At 34.2% G+C, this 23,369-nt stretch overlaps 1 protein-coding gene, 1 long non-coding RNA gene and 2 pseudogenes across 3 annotated transcripts; 3 read left to right on the top strand and 1 right to left on the bottom strand.

The window, feature by feature from the left end:
• Positions 1–349: 349 nt before the first annotated feature.
• LOC145640384 (putative serine/threonine-protein kinase WNK6 pseudogene) lies at positions 350–907 on the top strand (annotated as a pseudogene).
• An 8,965-nt stretch (positions 908–9,872) lies between these two features.
• Positions 9,873–10,772, top strand: LOC145640382 (putative serine/threonine-protein kinase WNK4 pseudogene; annotated as a pseudogene).
• A 334-nt stretch (positions 10,773–11,106) lies between these two features.
• Positions 11,107–12,810, top strand: LOC145637989 (uncharacterized). Its single transcript, XR_014114571.1, has 4 exons — positions 11,107–11,240; positions 11,743–11,800; positions 12,209–12,430; positions 12,559–12,810. It is a non-coding gene; the product is annotated as an uncharacterized LOC145637989 (long non-coding RNA).
• Positions 12,811–15,418: 2,608 nt separating this feature from the next.
• Positions 15,419–23,145, bottom strand: LOC145637988 (serine/threonine-protein kinase WNK8-like). Of its 2 annotated transcripts, none has more exons than XM_081688975.1 (2): positions 22,728–23,145; positions 15,419–16,106 (listed from the first exon to the last, which is right to left on the bottom strand). In XM_081688975.1, exons 1-2 carry the CDS (start codon positions 22,773–22,775, stop codon positions 15,696–15,698), a joined length of 459 nt encoding a protein of 152 aa, XP_081545101.1. In that variant the 5' UTR covers positions 22,776–23,145; the 3' UTR covers positions 15,419–15,695. The 2 variants fall into 2 exon arrangements, with proteins under 2 accessions (XP_081545101.1, XP_081545100.1); XM_081688974.1 differs by having other exon boundaries at positions 15,419–16,111; positions 22,728–23,143.
• Between the last annotated feature and the right edge of the window lie 224 nt (positions 23,146–23,369).

The following is a 23,369-nucleotide window of genomic DNA, read 5'->3' as shown; positions in this document are numbered from 1 at the left end:
TTTTTTTTTTTTCTTCATCTTAGGAGCATTCTACAAAACTACTTTCATCAACACAAACACAAATCTCAAGAAATCTCTCTGTTTTTTTTCCCCTGCAAAACTAGCCTAAGTTCACAGCATAGCAAAGCAGCAACGTAGCAGTCAAGCCTAGCCATGCTCTCTGCCAACTCAGATTGTCCTAGTCAGCAATTCTGTTATGATTAGAAAAGTTTGTTAGAACAACTTGTAACAAACTCTAGTATAAATGCTCATTTCTCTTGTTGTAATAATACAATTCTCATAATAAAAATTTCTCTGATTCTTCTTCTCCAACTTCTCTTCTATTTCCAGAGTTCTCTGTTGATTAGTAATGGCTTTGAGTTCTCGAAACGATAATGAGATTGAGGAGATCCTAAACAATCCTGATGATTTGGAGAGGGATCCGACAGGGCAATTCATAAGGTTCAATAATGTGATCGGAATCGAGACCTCGAAGAAAGTATACGAAGGGTTAGACACATACAATGATGTTAAAATTGCTTGGAGTAAAATCGAGGTCGGACAAATTGGTGAAGCAGGGCTAAAGAAATGCTGTCAAGAAACTGAATTGTGGAAGTCGTTAAATCATCAGAACATACTCAAGTGTTACACTTACTGGTATGATGGAATAAACACCATCAATGTTATTACTGATCTTTTTACTTCGGGAAATATGAGGGATTACATTATTGAACATAATCTTGTTCATAGTACTGCTATAGTCAAGGATTGGTGTCGACAGATTCTAAGCGCGTTACATCATCTTCACAGTCAGAACATTATACACCTTGATGTTAATGTTGATAATATTGTTGTTGACGAGGACTCGGGCATGGTTAAGCTAGCAGATTTTGGTGTTGCGGTGTATAAAGAACATTATACACCTTGATGTTAATGTTGATAATTCATGATGTCATGTCACCGCTCAAACAACCAACTTTATTCCATATAAAAACGTTAGGATAAGGAGTATCGATCCCTCAACCTCTTATAAGAAAAATAATTATTTCACAATCTAAGCAAAATAATAAGTATGTTATTAATATGTACAAAAATTTTATATAAGTGTAAACCACAAGGTTTAATTTTTATTTTTGTTTAAAAAAAAATCTCAAAAAAAAAAAAAAAAAACTCAATTTTGGTTTGACAATAACAATTAAAATTTTGAAAAGTCTTTACAAAAATTTATCGATTGTATGTCTACAACAGTAGAAACTCAGAGCAACGCCCGAGTTACTCACTAGTTAAGGGTTATAAGGGGGCTATGAAGAAATTGGGTGAAAAAAAGAAGAAAATATGATAGAAATTGGGTTATTAAACGTCTTTTATTCAATGCAATAATTTGACAAAAGGAAGATTTTTAGAACATTAATTGTTTTATAATGTAGTTTCTTACAACATCTATTGTTTAAAAGGTATTTTTATATAACATTTTGTTAATAAGGTATTTTTTTTTACAAAATGTGACATCTATAAGGTAGTTCTTTGTAAAAAGTCCTTTTTTATAAAATAATATTGCATAATTGGCTTAGGTGAATATGTTTATTGATTTTCTCATTAAGCTTAATGTTGTTGCTTATAATGTGCTTGATTATGGATAGCTTTGGAAATGTCGAAATTTGTTAAGCGGGAGGGGAACACCTTAGCTCACCTCATAGCGAGGTGGGATACGGGGGGTAATGTTGAGTATATAACTTTAGGTCCGTTTCCTAGAGGCTCACAACTTTGGTGGAAATTGATCTCTATTACAGAAATGAATTCCCGCATTTGTGTTTTTTTTTTTAAAAAAAAAAAAAAAAAAAAAAAGTCACTTTTTTCTTTTAAAAGAAAAAGTTTATCAAATTAATTAGAGTTAAGCACACAATTAGGTACTCCATTTTTTAAAATTTCACCTTTTAGGTACTCAATTCTTTTTACTTTGCTTTTGGGTACTGAGTTAAGAATTTAAGCCAAAAAAATTAAACAGCCAAAGAATTGAGTACCTTGGGTTAAATAATTTAGTACTCTTGGTTAAGTATGTAGGCCCCATCCGATTAAAAAATTAATATTTAAAAAAACAAAAAAAAAAAAAAAAAAAAAAAAAAAAAAAACATGCTCAATTTTTGTCCACGGTTTTGAGGCCAGATTTCGAAGATAAAGATGTTGATATTTGTGATACTCATTCATTGGGGAGTTGGAAAGATGAGGCAGAATCCAACCCGCATGACACGAATGGGTGGTCGGAATCGTCGTCACCCCTTGCTGATAGCTCTCCAATTAAGGGAACTAGTTAGTAATAGCAGTTCAGCGCCTTTCGAAAGCAAAACTCCTAGAGTTCGAATGTCATGGGCAGATATGGCACAAGAGGATGAACTTGAAGGGGATGGAGTGATCGAGGAGGGTAAGCCTAAAGGAAATGGAGAATTGGGTGGGTTGGCGAGAAGGAAGGCAAAGCTGTCGAGGGATCAGAGAGAGTATTTGAGATTTACTAATGTCAGAAGAAAGAAAGATTCTATATGCCTTGAGAGGGTTAATGGAAAGGTCATCAATATTATCAGAGAGAGTATTAAAGATTCGGATTCACTGAATTCAACTTCAAGGGAAAAGCTTCCTGTATATCAAGTCCAATAATGCAGTAAGGTTGAATATACAAAACTAAAAATAACTTCAAAAACTTCAAAAGCAAAGTTCCAGAAAAGGGAAAAAAATTGAGCATGTTTTTTATTTTTTATTTTTTTTTATTTTTTATTTTTTATAAATATTAATTTTTTAATCGGGTGGGGCCCACATACTTAACCAAGGGTACTAAATTCTTTAACCCAAGGTACTCAATTCTTTGACTGATTTAATTTTTTTGGCTTGAATTCTTAAGTCAGTACCCAAAAGCAAAGTAAAAAGAATTGAGTACCTAAAAGGTGAAATTTTAAAGAATTGAGTACCTAATTGTGTGCTTAACTCAATTAATTAAAGAAAATTTTAAAAATAAAAATATCAAGAAAAACGGGATTTTGTTTCATAATAACTGACTTACATAATTGCCGCAACAAACTAAAGCTAAGCCAATCCAGAAGATAAATTTGTTTCTTGGAATATAACTGACAACTTATAATTACAGTTATAAAAATCAATCTTCCATCAAATAAATCATTCATCAACAATTTCCAAAGCATTCTGTTTTCTCTTAAGAACATTCTACAAATTACAAAACTATTTTCATCAAAGTATTCTCATTTTTCTACAAAACTAGTTTCATCATAAAAAAAATCATAAGAAATCTTTCTCTGGTCCTTTCTTTGTTGATTGATAGTGAAATGTAGGCAATCGTAAACAATGCTAACGATTTGGAAAGAGATCCAATAGGGCAATTCATAAGGTTCGATAAAGTGGTTGGAATCGGGACCTCCAAGAAAGTATATGAAAGTTAGTTAATTGTAAGACTTTCCTAATTTTAATTTTTGTGTCAATATATAAATGTATGAATATTGCTGTTAAGCATGTGTGCGTGTGTGTTGCCGTGTTGGAGAGGTTGGGGTTCACTTCCGTTTAATTTTCATCACTTATTTTGTTATAATTGTTTGATTTGAATTAAAATAACATTATTGCTTAATTGTAAATACGATTGCTTAATTGGAGTAATTCTTATTCTACATAACTATTGAATTTACAACTTTGTTCATATTGTGAGCACAAATTAAACAAGATTATATAACCATGGAATAACCCGACTGAAATAACTTGAGGCCGTTGAATAAATTGTTGACATAAGGGTTTAGAATATTAGGCCATTTAGATAATGAGCAAAGATAGTAGCAAGGACCTAAAATTAAATTGTAAATGTCAAAAACTCTAATGTGACATAGAATATAAATAAATTTAGAATAAATATGCTAATAAATCTGACTAGCCTTCCTTCAAAAAATTTGATATTAGTATAGCTGCTACATTGACATTATTTTAATGTTGGATAACAACTTAAGTTATTTACTTGCATCGTGTCAGAGCGAAATATTTATATATTCCTCTCATTTCAAAATAATTGTAATGTTATTATGGTGAGGATCAAAATGAGTAATGTCAAGTATTTATACAAGCCTTATATGGAATACATATAATTGCTAGTCACATATCGATTAGAGGCAGACTAATCAAATTAAAAGTAGTGCAAGAATTGTTCCTATATCATCAAATTAAACCAGACTGGACAAAAGACTGAAAATTTGAAAGTTGAGATTTGGAGATCAAATTTGCACATTTCCTCCCAAAAAAAAAAAAAAAAAAAAAAAAAAAAAAAAAAAAACAATTAAAGACTAATTTACTCACTGAAAAATTATAGATCAGAGGAGGTTGAGTAATTCCGATTAAAAAGTGCATTACATGTAGTACCTTAGGTTTAGTTAATTGATGTTTCAATAACATGACATATGGCGTGATACAACTCAATTCCTATTTTTAGAATAATAATATCTTGAATTAAAGTTTAAGAAATTTTCCAAAAAAAAAAAAAAAAAAAAAAAATACCCTCTTGAATAAAAGTTGAAGGAAAGAAAAAATAGAATATCAAGAAAGGTTATTTCTATTCCTTGATAACCGTTTTAACTGCCACAACAGACTAGTTAGTTACATTAAAGATTAAACAGCTATAAATATCTATTAAGTGCTTACCCATTCCAAAATTCCAGTTTCAAAAAGTTTTTTTTTATTTTACAATAATTTTAAATATAATAAAAAAATAGAAAATCAAGAAAGGGTGATTTTGTTTCTTGATAACCGACTAAACTGCCATAACTAACTAGATATTTACCTCAAGCCGTTATAGATATTCAGTAACCCATTCCAAATTTCCAATTATTCTGTTCTACAAAATTATATTCATCAATATAATCCGTCCTTTCTCTTAAACAAACCCTTATATAAATCATCATTAGAGTTCTGTTTTTACATTCTCCTTTTGATCCAAAATTTCTCTGTTTCATCAACAACACAAATTATAAGCAAACTTTCTCTGTTTTTCCTAAAAAAACAGAAAACAACCTTCCTTAGTTATCTTTTAAATCCCAAACCTTCTGTTTGTTAAACAAAATCAGTAATGGCTGCTTCGAGTTCGTCAGGATCATCACCGAAAGACGAATACAGAGTTGAGGAGGTGAGTCCGGATGGCCGATACGTAAGGTACGACAAAATCATAGCAAGAAGTGGCACCAGAACAGTTTACAATGGGTTCGATAGGTTCGATGGTAAAGAAATTGCTTGGTGTAAGACAACCAAGTTGTCAGACGAATTCAATCGAATAATGTCTTATCCGACTTTCCCAGAAGATAATATGTTGACATTGTACCATTATTGGACACCCGATAATACCCCTGGAGCTCGTAACACGGTTACTAACACGATTACTGAGCATTTTAGTTCAGGAAATCTGAGAGAGTACATCAGCAAACATACTCTCGATGACAGTAATACCGCGATCAAGAACTGGTGTCGACAGATTCTAACCGCGTTGCATCATCTTCACACGAAGCATAATGTTCATCGTGATTTGAAGATTGAAAACATCTATGTTAATGGAAATGTTGGCAGAGTTAAGCTCGGGTATTTCGGATTCGCGTTGCATCTTGATGATGAAAAAAGGTACACTGGCTATGATGGTATTCCAGAAACACTGTCGCCGGATATCTTAAGCAAGTCAGATTATCTCGAGGCTGCTGATATATTCTCTTTTGGGCTGACCCTATTACAGATACTGTCTAAGGAAGTGCTGTACAGCGAATGCGAGAGCAGAAAACTCGTTTTCGACAAGATTAAGAAGCGTGAACCACCTGCTGTGCTATACAGTGTGAAAGACTCTGAGATTAGGCAGTTCATTGATAAGTGTCTGCGTCATAAATCTGACAGACCTAAGGCAAATGACCTTCTGATGGACTCGTTTCTTGCAGACAACGATGTTTCAGAAACATCGACAGCAGTAGGTATTAGTGCTGCTACAGTTCAGACTCTCAGAGAGACTGTGCGCTATCAGGTGGCAAGATTACAAGGGGAAAAATCTGATGTTACGACATCTGGGTCGCAGGGAGGTAACAGCAGTGACAGTAGGATTGTCGAGAGTGATTCAAATAGGCGGTATGTTAGGTATGATGAGATGATTGGAGAAGGTAAATCGATTATCTATTATGATGGAGATTACATAAGGGTCAATGAGATAATTCCAGGAGGTGATTCGACGTATGAGACTTATGGCTCGAATCGGAAACACATATGGTATGATAGAAAATCGAAATGTAGTACGCAGAAAGTTTACAAGGGATTCGACAACGTTGCTGGTATCGAAATTGCTTGGACTAAGACAGAGCTAACAGAGAATTTGCTACAGAATAAGGAAATTCTTGAGATGTTATGTGCAGAAGCTGGTCTGATGAAGTTATTAGATCATAAAAATGTGGTGAAATGCTACGATTCTTGGATTGATTACGAGGCAAAAACCATAAACATGATTACTGAGTATTTTCCTTCAGGAAACTTGTTACAGTATCTCAGAAATCATAAGATATCAGGTCATAATGCAATTCAGAATTGGTCGGATCAGATTCTGCGTGGAATTGGTTATCTGCACAACCAAACACCGCGAATTGTGCACCGTGACATTATCTGCGAGAACATTTATGTGAATGGAGAGACAGGAGATGTAAAAATCGGAGGTTTCGGGTTTGCGTGTTTTCTTGAAGAGGGGTTGTGTAATCAGACATTGGTTGGGTCACGTTACAAGTCTACTGAGTTTACCCAAGGACGTTACAACGAGCTGGTGGACATTTACTCATTCGGAACGTGCGTGCTAGAGATGGTCTGGGCAAACAAATGTAGTGCGAAGGAAACGACGGAATTACATAGACAAGTGCGTTTAGGCGGCCTTGATTTTGTTGAAATACAGAAAGTGGCAGAAGACAATGCTGAAGTTCATCAGTTTACTCAAAGGTGTTTATTGGCTTATCATAGACCCTCGGCACATGATCTCTTGAAGGACCCGTTTGTTGCACCATTACCGAGTTATTTGACTGAGCCGATTACCCTCAGAGCAAGATTGCACAGGGTATGTTCCTGCATCTTCTGAATTGAAAGTGCTCTTCAAATGCCGGCCTCAACTTACTGTTTGAAATTTGCTACTTAGTTTGTTCTTTTATCATTTTTCTTCAATAAAACTTAGTGTTGGAATAATAAAATGTATGATTTCTCAGTTGTTAGAGTAACTGCTGAGGGTGTAATCATGTATGGTGTGTGTGTAGGGTGTAGGGGAGGGGTTGATTCTTTCGTTTGTTGATTGATTTTCATCAGTTGTAATAAGTGTTTGATTTGAATAAATGAACATTATTGAGTTAGTTGATTGCATATAATACTTGGTATACACAAATTGTTTTTCTTCCTAGCCTTACTTTGGTTTTCAATTCTGTATCTAATATGACTACCATAATATGATTGAATTGGAGCATAAACTATACATCATCTCTAAAGATATCAAATAAGATGTTTGAGACAGATAATGATACGAAATTAAGACTCTTTTTGATTTAATTCTTTTGTCAAGAATAGGAATTATGTTTTTGATTCGAGTTATGTTAAGGTCTGCATTCTAGCTTCTATAGATTATTTTTCACAACTTTCCTTAGAGCTTAATGATTTATTTCTATACCTTAGATGTTTATCAATGCCCTTGTAAACACTTCCTATGCCACTATTGTAGATTTATGTATTGCCTAATCAGGTCTGTCTCCATAGCCACGCGTTTGGATCATGAACTCAAATCTGCCATGAGTGACTAATTAAATTACCAACAGAAAAGAAACTAAAGAAAGAATTGGTATAAAAAATTAACTCTAGTTGATACTTCCTCCGTTCTTTATTACTTGACCCGCTTTGACTTTTACATTATTCACCACTCCTCCTTTGACCGTCTTTTGTGAATAATATGTAAGGAAAAATATATTCATATGTGATCTTTTTGGATTCGTCTCAATAAGTACTATCATAATATATAACTTTTGAAATTTTTACTTATGGAGAATTTAATTTATTGATCGTTAAAGTTTTGCATTGACAAGCGTGATAAAAGAAACATGTCAAGTAAAAAAGAACGGAGGAAGTATATCTTTTTATTTTTAATTTTTTTTTTTGGTGCAAAGTCTGGTAAATATAATTGCAATCTTAAGTTGTTACATGGCATAGTTAGTTGATGTTAAGTAGATTATTAAGATTCAAGAAACAGAAATCCTCTTTCTTTGATATTTAACAAAAATAATTTCCTTATTTAATTGGAAAAATACACTTTAATAATCCCAACTATGGGCGATTTACCTACAATAATCCCAACTAACGTTTATTTTCTAATAATCCCAACTATGCCATGAGTTTTCCTCCAGCAGTCCCAAAAACCGGTTACCTGCTAAAAAGGTAAACTTTTTTTTTTTAAAAAAAAAAGAAAGACACATGTCAGAACATGATTGGCTTAATATAAAAAAAATAAATTAAAAAGAAAAAACATATCAAAAGTCACCCAGCCACCCCCTCCTCCCTTCGGCCACCTTACACCCACCATGAAACCCTAGACCATGGCGGCTCTATCCTTTTTCTTCACCCAACACCGCGGCTCCGCCGCCTCCACCGTCGCCTATCCCCTCCGACCAACCGCAGCAGCGCGGCCCACCCGATTGACCCGAAGAACACCCACAAAACCCCCTTCTCTCTCCTTCTCGTGCCTCTTTCTCTCTCCTCCGCTGACGAACACCCACGATTCAACGAACACCGTACCCATGATTCCACGACCACCCACGCTGACAAACACCCACGAACACCCACCAAATTCTCAACGTTGACATCATCTTCAACCTCCAGACCCAATCCATGCCTGTGACGACCTTTAAGGTGGTCGAATTCGAGGTTGGGCTCTCGTTTTGGGGGTCGGGGAGGGCTGGTTGGGCGGTTTCAGAGGTTGGGGGTGGGTGGTAGAGGTCGACCGACCATTTTCGGTGGTTGGTCGGCCTATTTCCGGCGAGATCGAGGGTTGTGGTTAGGGTGCCGGCGAGTTTAGGGTGGGGGAGAGAGTGGCTGCCACTTTGGGTTTTTTTTTTTTAATTTTTTTTTTTTTTTAAAAAATTGACCAATCCAGTGTTGACACGTGTTATGGTACATATTATAACAGGTCATTGACTTTGTGTTTACCGGTTGGGACTGCCGGAGGAAAACTCATGACATAGTTGGGATTATTAGAAAATAAACGTTAGTTGGGATTATTGTAGGTAAATCGCCCATAGTTGGGATTATTAAAGTGTATTTTTCCTATTTAATTTGGGAAGTAATAAATTACGAGATTTTTTTTAAAAATAAGAACGGATTAATTTGTCATCCTTTTCTCAGAGTACAACCAAATTACATACTAAACTTAATTAACATTCAAGTTGTTGGTTAAGCTTGGTGCAAAGTCTATTTAGAATGATTCAACGCCATTTGTGAATAAATTAAACTTGTTTTAACAAATCAAAGGGCAGAATCTATTTAGATTTTTAATAATCTAACGGAAGTCAAATAAAGAAATTTGATTTAAAAAAATTTTCCTATTTTTTTTTTACACAAAAAGTTTTCCTATCTTATCTCCGATGTTATCATTAAGGAATTTTATAGTCAACACTTAAACTATTAAAAAAAAAAAAAATTCAAAAGTACACCCTGAAATTTCGTAACCACTTAGAACCCTAAAACAACTTAACTAGCCTATAATTGCATCTCACCTTTATATATTTGCTGCATTGTACAAAATTTTCATCACAAAAATTCCAGCCATTAAATCAAATAAATTCTTTTTTCTGTTTCTTTGTTGACTGGCTGATTTAGTGATGGCCATCATTGGATCAATTGGTGTCAACGGTCTCGAGGTTGTCGAAACCGATTCAACTGGACGATACACAAGGTACGGCGAGATCATAGGCAAAGTGGACTCAAAAACAATATACAAAGGTTTTGATGAAATTGAAGGAATAGAAATTGCTTGGCATAAGACTGTGTTAACAGACGATATATTCGATAACATAAGCTATCTTACAAGTGTGAAGGCTGAACCAAGTCTTTTGAAGTCATTAGATCATGAAAATATTATCAAGTGCTATGATTATTGGATTGATACGGAATCAATTAACATGATTACTGAGCTTTATACATCAGGGAGTTTGAAAGACTACTTCGAAACACACGTTCATTTTGATATCGAGGCAATTAAGGATTTTGCTAGACAGATCCTTGAAGGGTTACAATATATTCACTCTCGAAATCCTCCAATCGTGCACCGCGCTTTGAATTGTAGTAACATCTATGTTGATGGGAGTACAGGCCGGATAATGATAGCAAATTTTGGTGTCGCGATGTTTCTTGAAAAACAATATTATCCCGTTCAGCTAGTTGATATTTACGGTTTTGGGATGTGCTTTCTTCAAATGCTTACGGGTGAATCTCCATACAACGAATGTTGTGGTGATGTGAATGAACGTTCCCAAAGGATAAAGTCGGGTGTTATGCCAGAATCTCTAAGCAAAGTCACAGATTTACAAGTTCGACACTTGATTGAAAAGTGTTTGGTTCCGACGGCTTGCGAAAGACCTTCGGCAGTTGAACTCCTCAATGACCCGTTGCTCGCACCGGAAACATTTACAAGATCAAAGCCACGGCTACAAAATTCTACATCAATTACAAATGCAATACGCAAGTTTATCTTAAAATTTGTGATTAGTTGTTTTTCTTAGCAACCTTTAATTTTTTTTAAATTTTTTTTATTAGCAACCTTTTAAATTAGATTAATTAGGAAATTATTGTTTTTGTTTTGAAGATATTCTTGGTTTTGTATCAAAAAATAAAATAAAAATTACTAATTTTAATTTTCCAAAAAAAAAAAAAAAAAAAATTTACTACTTTTAATTGCCTACGGAGTATAAAAATTTCCTTCAACTAGTAATCTAGTATAAACAAAAAAAAAAAAAAAAAAAAAAAAAAAAAAAAAAAAAAAAAAAAAAAAAAAGGCGTAAAAAAAATTCCCTCCAAATTCTCATTTAAAAAATATATATATATATATATATAACAAAAAAATCCCTCCAAATCTCTTCACTCAAACTCACAAACCCTAAGCTTTGAGCCGTTGATTCTCAAAGACTCAAACTTTGTCATTCATTCACTTTCTAATTTCAATCAATTGAGGCGATTGAGCAGCTTTTAAGGTAAGATGTCGTTTATTTTTGTAAACATGGAATATTAATTTCACAATCTAGGGTTTATCGTTAAATTAATTCTCAGTATGCTCAATTTTGGGTTTTTCTAAATTCGATATAGTAGGAAAATTTTGAGCGTGGTTTGATATTTGAATCTAGTTTGCCTTCAATGTTAGGATTTAACTATAAAATTGGACCCTTTCTCCCTAAATTTATGAGCCTTAATTTGATAATTGAATCATATTTGGTTGCTAATGTGTTGCAGAACCATTTGATTATGTGGATTTGGATGATAAGGTTGCTATGTCTCCTGAGTATAGCTCTATTTTTGTATGGTTGAATTTATTTGGGGTTGTAATTGTTCAAATTCTTGCGTTTTGCTTGCTGAGGGTTAAATAGTTCTAAAGAAGTAAGAGCATGAGGATAAATTGGTGCATAAAATTTTAATTATTATGAAGTTTTCATCCTTATGTTGTTATGGTTAATGAATGAGCTGTTGTGGTTTGTTCAGGATGGAGAAATACTGGGTACGGATGCTGGCCGAGTCGCTTACGTGGAAGAGCTCAATGGTACTCATAGAGTCATTGGTTAATGTTTGTAATCGTTCCATCAAGGTTAATTTGCCAAGTTTTAGTAACATAACTTAAAATATGTTTCTTTAAGGAACTAGAATTTCACAGATTTTCATTTGCTTAAAATATGGTTAGTATCCTTAATATTTGTAATCCTTCCATCAAAGTAGTATGTTGTTTCCTGCTTAAAATATGTCAGAAAGAAACTAGAATGCAGAAGTAGTCTTTTTGAAGGACTAGAAATTTTACAGATTTTCTTTTTTCTCTCTTTACAAATAGTATAATCATGGTACTTTTGGTTATTGAAATGTGAAAAAAGGATGGAGTTTGTATGGTTTGTTTGATATAAAATCATGTATGATGTATCCAAATAAGTAACTCTATATGTTTTGTGCTTTGGTGCAGATATTCAACGGAGGACAACTGTAATAATCTGATCGACTCTCCTCAGTTGTCTTAACAAGAAGATGGTTTACAACTTTTTCATCTTGTGACGGAAGAATCAGAAGCTATGTTTGGGGAAGGTGTCAATCGCGCTGGGGAAGATGGAATATGTTCTGACCCATTACAAAAATTTCTACGCCCACCACCAAAAGCTGTGTGTTTGGATGAGTTACAGACTTGCAGGTCAGTGTCTATTTCCTCTCAGCCCCAGAAAATAGTTTGGGTTAAGCATGGTTTAAAATATCAGAACTATTAAGCCAAAAATCCTGTTCTGTTTTCAAAGGCTTATGTTAAGTCTTTTGTTTTTGCAGGGGAAGATCAATAATTTTTTTGCAGTGAAGAGGCAAGGAAAAAGCTTCAAGGTAGAGGTTCGAAATAGAAAATATTATTGAAACCCTGATTTCTTGTGCCATGTCATGAGGTATCAATGAGATAGGCTCATGCTTCAGTTGAGATGTATTTGACCACATGGATATGATGAGAGGGACTACTTTGATGCAATAGGTCATTAACAATCTCTTAGAGCATATCTTATTGCCTTTGTGTTGCATGTGATTAGGTGTTTTTTTTGTTGATGAGATATGTGCTGAATTTTCAGTGCAAGTCATGCAATTTCTCTGTTTTGAATGTGTACTTGTAAATAAGATGATTAAAGGGTTCGAGTATCAGATTGATGTGCATCTGGGTTCAGTGATTCCGTTTTGAGCTTCTTTTTTTTTGTACGTAATATTTTGGGTGCTCTATTTATATAATATCTTTGGTGCTCTATTTATCTGGTTTGGCTTATAGCCGTCTTTTTGTTTTCGCTTGTAACTTATCAACAAAGGAATTAAATGGCTTAATATATAAAACAAAATGATATTACTGTAAATAGTGCTAATATCGAAGCTCAGGGGTTTTCTTAGTACCTTTTGGTAGATAATATCTTGAGATTGCCCGTGCAGTTGGAGTCGTAGCTGTACTTGTGTCTGCTATTGGTAGATAAAGGTATACATGATACCCTGAGAGCATGTATATTTCTGGTGTAGGGCGGTGTTGTGGTACTTCCCTGATTTTTCATTAATTTATCCTCATATCATTATTGGAAAAACCCAAACAAACATTGATCAAACTGCTGTTCCAGACATTCCAGTTTGTAATTTTCATTTCAAAGTATGGAAGATTTGCAGGTTACTTTTTTTTTGTTTAGTTTTTAGTCAGCTAGATACACTGTACCTTCTTTGTAGACTGATGTGATGTGAGATGGTTTAAAATCTTTCCTTTTATTTTCCCAAATTTATTTACTACCTATGGTGCTATGTCCATGACGATTTAAGTCAAACTTATGCAAGTATTGCGAAATGGATTAAGTCAAATACTTGATCTGTTCATCAATATGTTTTGTGAAATATGTACATTTGTTTCTTGTATTTTCTGAACTGTAGTGATATTGTCGTCCTTGTTATTTCTGGTCTGCACTTCCGAGTTTTTCCAATCTGCCTTCTTCTGGATTCCAGTCAGGTACAGCTGACATGTAACACCGCAAGGGTTGACAAAATGAGAAGTCAAAATGGGATATGGTATCTTTCAATCTATAGTCTATACTTTAGTAGGTACTTCTTCCAGGAAATGTATTGAGTTGTTCTTAAATGGTCTGTTGGTTTTAGGTGGATGGCGATAGAAGGAATGCGGCGGATATTGGTTAGAATTCTTTATCTGCAGTTGAAGGAGCACATGCAGCTCTCTTTTCAGCTGCTAATGCTGGAATTGGATATGCTGCTTTTGTGTGAGTTTGCCTATGCTGTCATTCATTCACCGGTGTGCCTGATTCTTTGTTTGTAGATGTTTTCTGCCTCAGTGCTTGTTAGATTTTTATGCTGGTGTTAACTTGGAAAAGTTATGAACATGATTTCTAACATGTTTTAAGAGATTGACATCAATAGAAGAAGCTAACTAAATAGTCTTGCATCACAGAAGTCTACAGTTTTTGTGACAAATTATAGAGATTTTTAGTTAAAAGTTGCTTGGACTGTGTAGATGCTCGTTTTGAGTTTTGACATCAAATGATTGAAGTGATAAATTTTCTCTTGATCATAGAAAAATCACAGTATATGAAACAAGTTGCAAGGCTCTAGTTTGCTTAAGGCTAAAGGTATTACTGGAGAGTCTGTTGGTAGGGGCTTTCTTTTGTAATTTTTCTTTTTCACTTGATAGAATGAGAATTTTTCCATGTGCTATAGGCTTGAGACTGATTGATGGAAACTTCTTAATTCCAATCAAAGTGAGTGCGGTAGGTTTCAATATGTTAACAAACATATCAAATTAAAATTTAGCTAAATTGATTAGAAAATTTTGTTAACAACTTTATACGGTTATACCAGCCTAAGAGAACATAGCCTTTATCAATAGTCCATATTCATGTTTTACTCAAAATTAGATAGATTGGCTAAATCTATTTGAATCAGAAAATCTCTTTATTACTCTTGGACAGTAATATAACTAAATTTGATGGTTTTCTATGTTACTCCATATTAGACCCTTAATTGACTGTATCTAAATGTTTCGTTAACCAAATTCAACCCAATTAGAACCATCTAGCCCACAAGAAATACGTAGTATAAGTATACAACATCCTCATGCCACGTTATTTGGCGTATAAAAATGGTTATTGTATAAACTTAATACCCCTAGTCATGGTACAGTACTTGCGGTGCTCATTGGTATAGTTGAAAGTAATACGTGGTTCGGGTTTTATCTAGTACATACTACAGGGTAGTTAAATTTCATGATGTGTTGAAAAAACATATTTACCATCACCTCTATTTAAACTTAATTGTGCACGATTGATTAACATCTTGTGAAAATTGAATTGGCACTAGTTTCAATTTAATCCGTATATTTGACTCTGAAACACTAGTTCTAAATTTTCTAAAATTGTATACCCAAAACCTGGCTTCACATACTTGTGATACGGCTAAACGCAAATTGTTGCATAAGCCTTCATTATATTTTCTGTACATACTACAGAGAACGAAATACAGAACTTTCATTTTCCAACTAAGTAACGAAAATTCAATAGTCAACCTCAATCAAAAATATGAGAAAATCCAGAATTATTTAATATGAACTGAGAAGTAAGCCAATTTATCGTTTACAGAAGCGAAGACAAAATAAGGTCAAAAATAATACGAGTACATCTTCCTCCCCTGCCTACACTAGGAGTAACATATAACAAGTAACATGCCTAATTTCAAGCAATTATACTAATTGAGACTCAAAGTATATAAAATCCCTAGAATTATAATCAAAATTATCGAAAAGTCTTTTAATACCAAAGAATCGTAATTGACCTTATACTTCCATCAGTTGCAGCAAACTGATGATGACAGCATCCCAATATTCCCAAAACCATTTAAGAATCAACTAGGTATCAGTCGATGTCTCGTGTGTCCTAGATGGCGAACCAGTCTCAGATGTTCCCTTTTGTCTCACCCTCACGCTCCATTTCTCTTTGTCGTTCTAAAGATGGTCTGGAAGCCGGAAAATTGTCTGTTGTGCTGTCAAACTCTTCCTTGTCAGGTTCTTTACGCAGTAATCTAGCCACCTGATGACGCACAGACTCTCTCAGAGTCTGAATACTAGCAGCACTAATACCTGCTGTCGATGTTTCAGGAACATCGTTTACAAGAAAAGGGTCATTCAGAAGGTCAATTGCAGCAGGTCTCTCTGATTTAGGAAGCAGACACTTATCAATGAATTGCCTTATCTCAGAATCTACCACATTGTTTAGCGCGGCAGGCATTTCACCCCTCCTAATCATTCCGAAAACTAGTTCTTTGTCGTTGTTGCATTCGCTGTACATCTTTTCCTTAGTCACTATCTGCACTAAAGTCATCCCAAACGAGAATATATCAGCCTTTTCATTATATTCTGCTTCTAGAATTTCCGGTGCCATAGTTTCTGGCGTACCAACACACCTAGTTAGACTTCTTCCCGGTTTAATTTTACGTGCGAAACCATAATCTCCTAGCTTAACCGTGCCCAAATTTCCATCAATGAAGATGTTTTCAATCTTCACATCTCGATGAACTATCGGTATACTACGATCATGAAGATAATTCAACGCACTTAGAATCTGTCTAGACCAATTCTTGATCGCGTTGTTACCTACAAGATTGTGTTTGTTGGTGTACTTTCTCAAATCTCCGGAAGTACAAAGCTCGGTAATCATGTGAAAGATTTTAGTGGAATCATCGTACCAAAAATGGTAGCATTTGATTACATTTTCATGGTCTAATGACTCTAACAGAGAAGCTTCAGCAAGCAAATTCTTGTATATTTGATTTGATGAATTTGTCAATTGCGTCTTCGACCAAGCAATTTCTATACCATCGACTTTATCAAACCCCATATAAACTTTTTTTGTTGTACCTTGTCCTATGGATTTGTTGTACCTTACGTATCGCTTTCTCGGACACTCCTCCATAGCTCTGTATTCGCGTCTATGTGATGAACTCGAACCAGCCATTACTGATTTGTTAACAAAACAGAAGATTTGAGATTGAAGAAATGAGTAAGGTTGTTTTCTAATGATTTAATAATCATGTAGGACAAAAACAGAATACTTGGAATGGAAATATATATGGTTGTGATGGTTGATTTGTTACTTTAGTTAGTTAAGTCGGTTATCAAGATCAAGAAACAGAAGTTGTCATATCTTGGTTATTACAAAGATTTGTTTAAAACAAATTGTTAACTCATGCTGCTGATGTGGCAAAGTTAGTTATAATCATAACAAACTTCTTCCAGTAGCTATTTCTGTTATTACATGAATATATACTTGTTTTCCTTCTCTGTAAATTAAGACTTCATTATGAAATAAAATCTCTTAATTTTCTCCCAAATTCTCTCTATTTCTTCACTTTTGTTCACAAACATAACTAGTTAATTTGTAATCTACAAAGTAATTAACAACAAATAAAGTTATCTACCAACCCCCATTTCGCAATACATAGAAGTAAAGACATTTTCATCTTTTTATGACTCTTTCGGCCATCCAACGATTTAGTAATTTTTTGTATTTGTATGGTGTTTATTAGACCTGGTTATTAGGCTGGCCGAGTCAGGGTTGGCGCAGGTCGGATTAAAGAGGGTCTCATTTTTTAGGGACAATAGCGGGTTGGGTCATTAGTAAGCTGATAATGGGCGGGTTAACAAACTATCAATTAAAATAAAAATTGACAAAGTTATTTTTAAGTATATATAACTACAAAAATATTTATGTATTTTTTTTAAATTATTATTATTATTTTTTTTACATTATCTATTTTCATTATCTATAAAATTGAACAAACATTTTGAGCCTATACCCAATAAAGGTCTTGTCCAATAAAAACCCTATAAGGGCCTGTTCACTTTTACTAAAATAAGCTGAATTGAACTGATCTGAACTCAATTGATTGGAGCTGGAATAAACTGAACTAAACTGAACTGATTAGAGCTGAAATGAATATTTTATGAGGTATTGGAGCTGAACTGAAATGTACTATACTGAATAGAAATTAAGCTGAAATGAACAGACCCTAAATCTTACCACAACCCTTTTATTATTACCCTACCCAATGACCAAGTGTACTGTAGTCGTCATCAACATGTATAATTGACTATAAATAACAAAAGTTATTATGAAAATTGTTTTATTTTTATTTTTATTATTATTTATATATATATATATATTTTTATTATCAAATTGCACATTTTTACGAATCCAATATAAATCCCACAACTATTTTCATATACAACCATTGTTAATTATTATGTGCAATTTTGAAAATTTTAATATCTCACAAATAATATCCTAAAGTTGCACATAATAATTAACGGAGGTAACATATTATCAGAAACTTACAACAAATTATTTAAAAGTTTTCATATGAAATAAGATTTAAGCTACCACTACATTATACATAGGGGTGAGCAAAAATTCAGGGTACCCTGATATGGAACCGGAACCTGTTCGGAACCGCAGATTCCAAACCCGGAACCTGTTGATCAGGTTCCGGTTCCGGGTAATAAAATTAGGAACCTGTTGCAACAGGTTCCGATTCCGGGTAATAAAATTTTGGATTTAGAACCTGTAGGGTACCCTGTTAGTACAGGTTCCCTATAGGGTACATGAAACCGGAACCTATATGGTATTAAAAATTCTAGACAATTAGTGTTGATTTGTTATATTTGAAGTACTATACTAAAGTTGTAAGCTTTTATTGTGATCATCTATTTTAAAAAAAAAAAAATTGTCACAATTTATCAAGTAACTATTAAACTTACTTTGACAGACAGGGTACCCTGTTTAGGAACCGGAACTTGCAGGTTTCGGTTCCGGTTCTCTATTCTTAGGAACCTGTTGCAACAGGTTCCGGTTCCGGTTCCTATTTTTAGGAACCTGTTGCAACAGGTTCCGATTCCGGGTCCTAATATTTTTACAGGGTACCCTGCTACGCTCACCCCTAATTATACAGTTTTTCAAAAAAAAAAATTATATAGTAGGACATAAGCTTTTATAATACGTAGTAAGTATTAAGCAGACACGTTCCTGACATTTTTTGGGCCTTAGGGCCAACAAGACATAATGGCCCTTTATAATTTTTAATTTTTTCGTCACTTTGACATATATATAGATACGAATTGTTTCATACATTCTTCTTTTTTATTTATTATTATTTTTTTTTATGAGTTATTGCTTCACACAAATAGTACGAATTGCCCTTTAAAATATTAAACATTACCTAGACTAATGGTAATGTTTAATATTTAAAAAAAAAATTTATATATTTATATATTTTTTGTAAAATAACTAAATTCATTAAGAGTATTTGTACAAATTATTACATTACCATAAGCATTTAAAGATACATTTAAAAAAAAAAACAAACAAACAAGAAACCAACCAAATGACACAATCGAACCCAAGATCTTATATCCAAACAAGAATTCTCCTATAGCTTTCAAACGTTGATCCACAAAGTTGAGTATTACAAATATTTGCGTAAAAAAGGTTTTATATCATTTTAAACTGTTGGTGATTTTACAAATATTAGGCCCCTAATTGCCATGGCCCTAAGCCACTGCACTCCTCGCCTACGCCCAGGTTCAGGCCTGGTGTTAAGCTTCACGTAATTTTCTATTATCCATCTTTTTAAAAAATAAGTGTTAGGCTAATCAGATTCAATCATGTGTACACATATCAAAATTAACTATGTCTTACTAGTGCTAATAAGCTAAGTTAGAAAAGTTTAGTGAATAAAATGCACCTAGCAGAAAGCCAAAGCTGACTTATTGATTTGATACTGAAAATTCAATCTGCAGATGAAGCAAAAGCAGGTAAAAGGCTCAAGGAATAAAGGCGATTATTCCCTTCTTGAGCTAAATCATTGACCTCGCGCCTGGTTTGATAGGACAGTACAGCATTTCATCCCGTCTTAGCCGAACTACCTGGCTCGGGTCAGTTCACTCTTTCTCTATCGCAAGCAAATAGCCAAAGAGCTGATGAAAGAGCCTGTAAATTATTGGAACCTAGGAAAATAAACAATAGCTAATTAGCTATGACCTTGGTCTACACGGTATAGCTGTGTGCACTAAGCAAGTGGTAGGCATCGTGACGTGCGGGCCACTGCATGCCGTGCGTCGCCTTGCCTAGTGGTGGCTCGTGTCATGTCGTGCCGTGCTTGCATTTTGGTGGGCCGTGCCGTGATGGGCCACCATTTTGCACACCCGAGCCCACAGCACGACAAGACCCACGTGTCTGCCGTGCCATGTCGGGCCGGTCACCGTGTCGCCCATTTTTTTTATTTAAAAAATATCAATATAATATTGTTGAACAACTTTAAAAATGGATACTGTATTTAAATTATTTTATTAATTTATGTGTATGTTATTTTATTATTATATTATTATTGTTCTTTTTATTATTTTAGTTCTTTATTATTTATGTTATTTTTATTATTAATTTATTTCAAGCAGCGAATGAGTAGTCGTTTTGCACGGGCCGGGCCGTGCCCGTCATGCCACATGTCGTGCTTGGTCGTGCCATGTGTCGTGCTGGCGGGCTAAAGTACTGTGCCGCGCCGCGGGTTCATGTCATGCCTGGCCGAATTTCAAAATCGTGTTCATGACACGGTCCACGACCCACTCCTCGGTCATCGTGCCGTGTCGTGCCGCTGACGTGCTATTGCCGTGTCGTGTCTTTTTTCGTGCCGGATCCTTGCCGTCCGCGGGACAGCCTGGCCCATGCCCATCTCATGGAGCACCCGGTGTGAAAACAGAGAGTTAGCTTTCTTTTAAAAAAAAAAATCAAACAATTCACTCACTCCTCAATTAAAAGGGGTTGAGTGTGATCTTTTCCATTATAGTATCTTCCAAAATTAAATGTCTCCATGTTTGCAATTTACTAATTTTGATTTAGTTTAGAGAAAAATTTACAGAGAGCGTGTTTATAGAGAGACAAATTTCTAAGCTAGGGAGCGAAATTGAGAAGCAAGAGAACTTACAAAGTAATATTAATGATGTATTGATCAGAATTTTTCCATAATGTTGATAATGAAGGTGAATTTAAGCAGCAAGAAGAGATATGTTGGATTCACCTCACAATTCTAGCAACGTCTTCAGTAGGAACTATTTAAGTACTTTTGTTAATATTTTGCAGCCGCATTCGGCTCCAACTTCAGTCTATAATAACTCTAACCGTAGGTTTAATACTGCTACTACTAATCTGACTACTATGCACAACGGGGGTGGTAATCCACCCACCCACCAGCAACCCTGAGTATTAAAGGAGCCTTTTGTAAGTTGGCTTTGGATTATTCCTTTGCTATAAACTTTATTATGCATAGTTAATATATTGCCCCTTGAAACAAACAAACAAATAAAGGGGGTGAATTTATTGTATTATTTCAACAATTGGATAGACTTGTTGAAGTTATAGCATGAAACCATGAATTGTTATCTTGCTCATATAAATCCTTTAAATTAAGGCAGTGAAAATCTTCAAAATAAAAACTGAACTCATTCTCTTATATCATTTATTACTCAGCTTACAAGTTCATTGTTAAGCATTGGCTTCTTCACCACATTTCTCTCAACCCCATCCTCATGATACTCATCCCTATCATCACTGTGTGCATCCTTAAGATAAGCATTCATCACCTCCCCTAATATGTATGATGTTGCCAGTGTTAGTAACAATGTTATTAATATCTGTGTCAACAGAATCAAAATTGATGAACTAGATCCAATGTCTGTTTCTAACACAAGCTTTCTTTTTGATTTGTCTCTCTTTCTCTTTCTCTTTTCCTTTTATTTTTCTTTCTTGTTTACCTTTACAACCTTTGAAGATGGCCCTTCCTCCCCATCTTGCTTCTTTTTTTCTTTCACACTCTCTATCAACAAGCTATTCTCCTTTTCTTGTACACTCTTTGCATTAGGACTCTCTCCAACCTTATTTCCACCTTGCTTATTTTTTGTCTCTTCCTGGTGTTTTAAAATAAGTGTTAAGATCAGGCCTAGAATTTGTTCTTACTTTTGTGGCCTTTTTAACATTGTTTTGACTACTTGTGTTGGTTGTACAATAAGGATTCTTCACTAACTTTTCTAAACCTTTCATGACTAGTACAAAAGAGTTCTACATACCCATACCTATTCTTTGTCTCTAAAAAGATTTTCACTTTATAATCATTTACAATTTCCTTTTTTCTAGTTGACGAAAGCTTTCCCTTATTATTATTTTTATATATAAATAAACCAAATTCCTCAACCTTGGAACATGCAAATCTAAGTTCACAAATCCCCAAATACATGATTCTCTAAGAAAGTGGATTGAAAAGTCATCAATCTTACAATCATACTTCCAATATTCAATTCCCATCTAGCCTTATATACCGAAATCTGTAAACCCTTCCCCTCCCCCCAATTTCTTTTTTCCCGAACAAACCCACCACATGTCCTAACCTTAATATCCATATATTCAACATCATCACCAATCTGTTCAATTTACAAGAGAAGGGCAAATCATATTCATCTATTTGTAATACCGGTTAAGTTTATTTAGTCAAGGTTAAATTTTGATATTCACATGTGCATAACACAACAATAATAAAGTAACGAGACCGTAATTCCAAAGCATAGCACAATATTTAAACACTAAATCCTGGAATAAAGAATCCCCAATTGTATGCTACCATACCCCAATTACAAATAATCCGACGCAACATGAAAAGCAATTTTGAATTACACTATTTTCCCCAATTAACTACTCAAATAGTACATTCACATTTTTAATTAAACTATAATAAACTGGAATTTAGTTTTAATAAAAGAATTATATAATAATCAAGGTTGATTTTTCTAGGGTAAAGCGCAATTCAACAATGAACTTAATTACCAAAATTGCAAAAATACCATCAATCCACACATTTAAAGTTTCAATAATACTAAAATTTCTTACATATTTTTCCTTTGGTGTCCACCTTAATATCATCACCACACCCACCATCTGGATCCATCAACTTCAAAGATGGCGACTTGTCGTTCTACTTCCACTTTTTTTCAAAATGGTGGGAAACACGGAGTACTTTGCAAGGACAGAGACGTAACTAGCTTAGTTATGAAGATGTAGACAAGGAAGGAAAAAACTTAGGATTTTTTTTCATTAATGGTTGGGAGATTGAAGAAATTAAATGTGATTTAATGTTGAAGATAAAGAAATTAGTGGAAGTAGAGCATAGGGAAATCGTGGAAGAGGGAAATTAAAAAAGTGGGTCCACAAGCCGGATTTTTCACCATAATTAGGCAATTTTTTATTTTGGAAGGAAGACGTTAGCAAGATTATATTCCAAATCCAACTTTGCAAGAACTAAAGTGCTTTACGGGAATTAGGAAGAAGGTGGTGATGACTAAAAGATTTTTTTTTTTATTATTATTATTTTCATGGGTGGTAGTTCAAAAGGTGAGTTATTTGTCATAGAGGTAAAATGCATACAGGCAAGTTGTTAGAATCCAACCTCTTTACTATGTATTCTACTTTATTTTCCTTGTATTTTCCCTTATATAATGTCTCTTTAGTCTTTATTTTTACTTTCTAGGCTCT

Source organism: Chenopodium album, chromosome 7 (assembly GCF_948465745.1).
Source record: "Chenopodium album chromosome 7, dcCheAlbu1.1, whole genome shotgun sequence".
NCBI lineage: Eukaryota > Viridiplantae > Streptophyta > Magnoliopsida > Caryophyllales > Amaranthaceae > Chenopodium > Chenopodium album.
The sequence above is the reverse complement of the archived record's forward strand: the minus strand, read 5'-3'. Positions and strand labels throughout refer to the sequence as shown.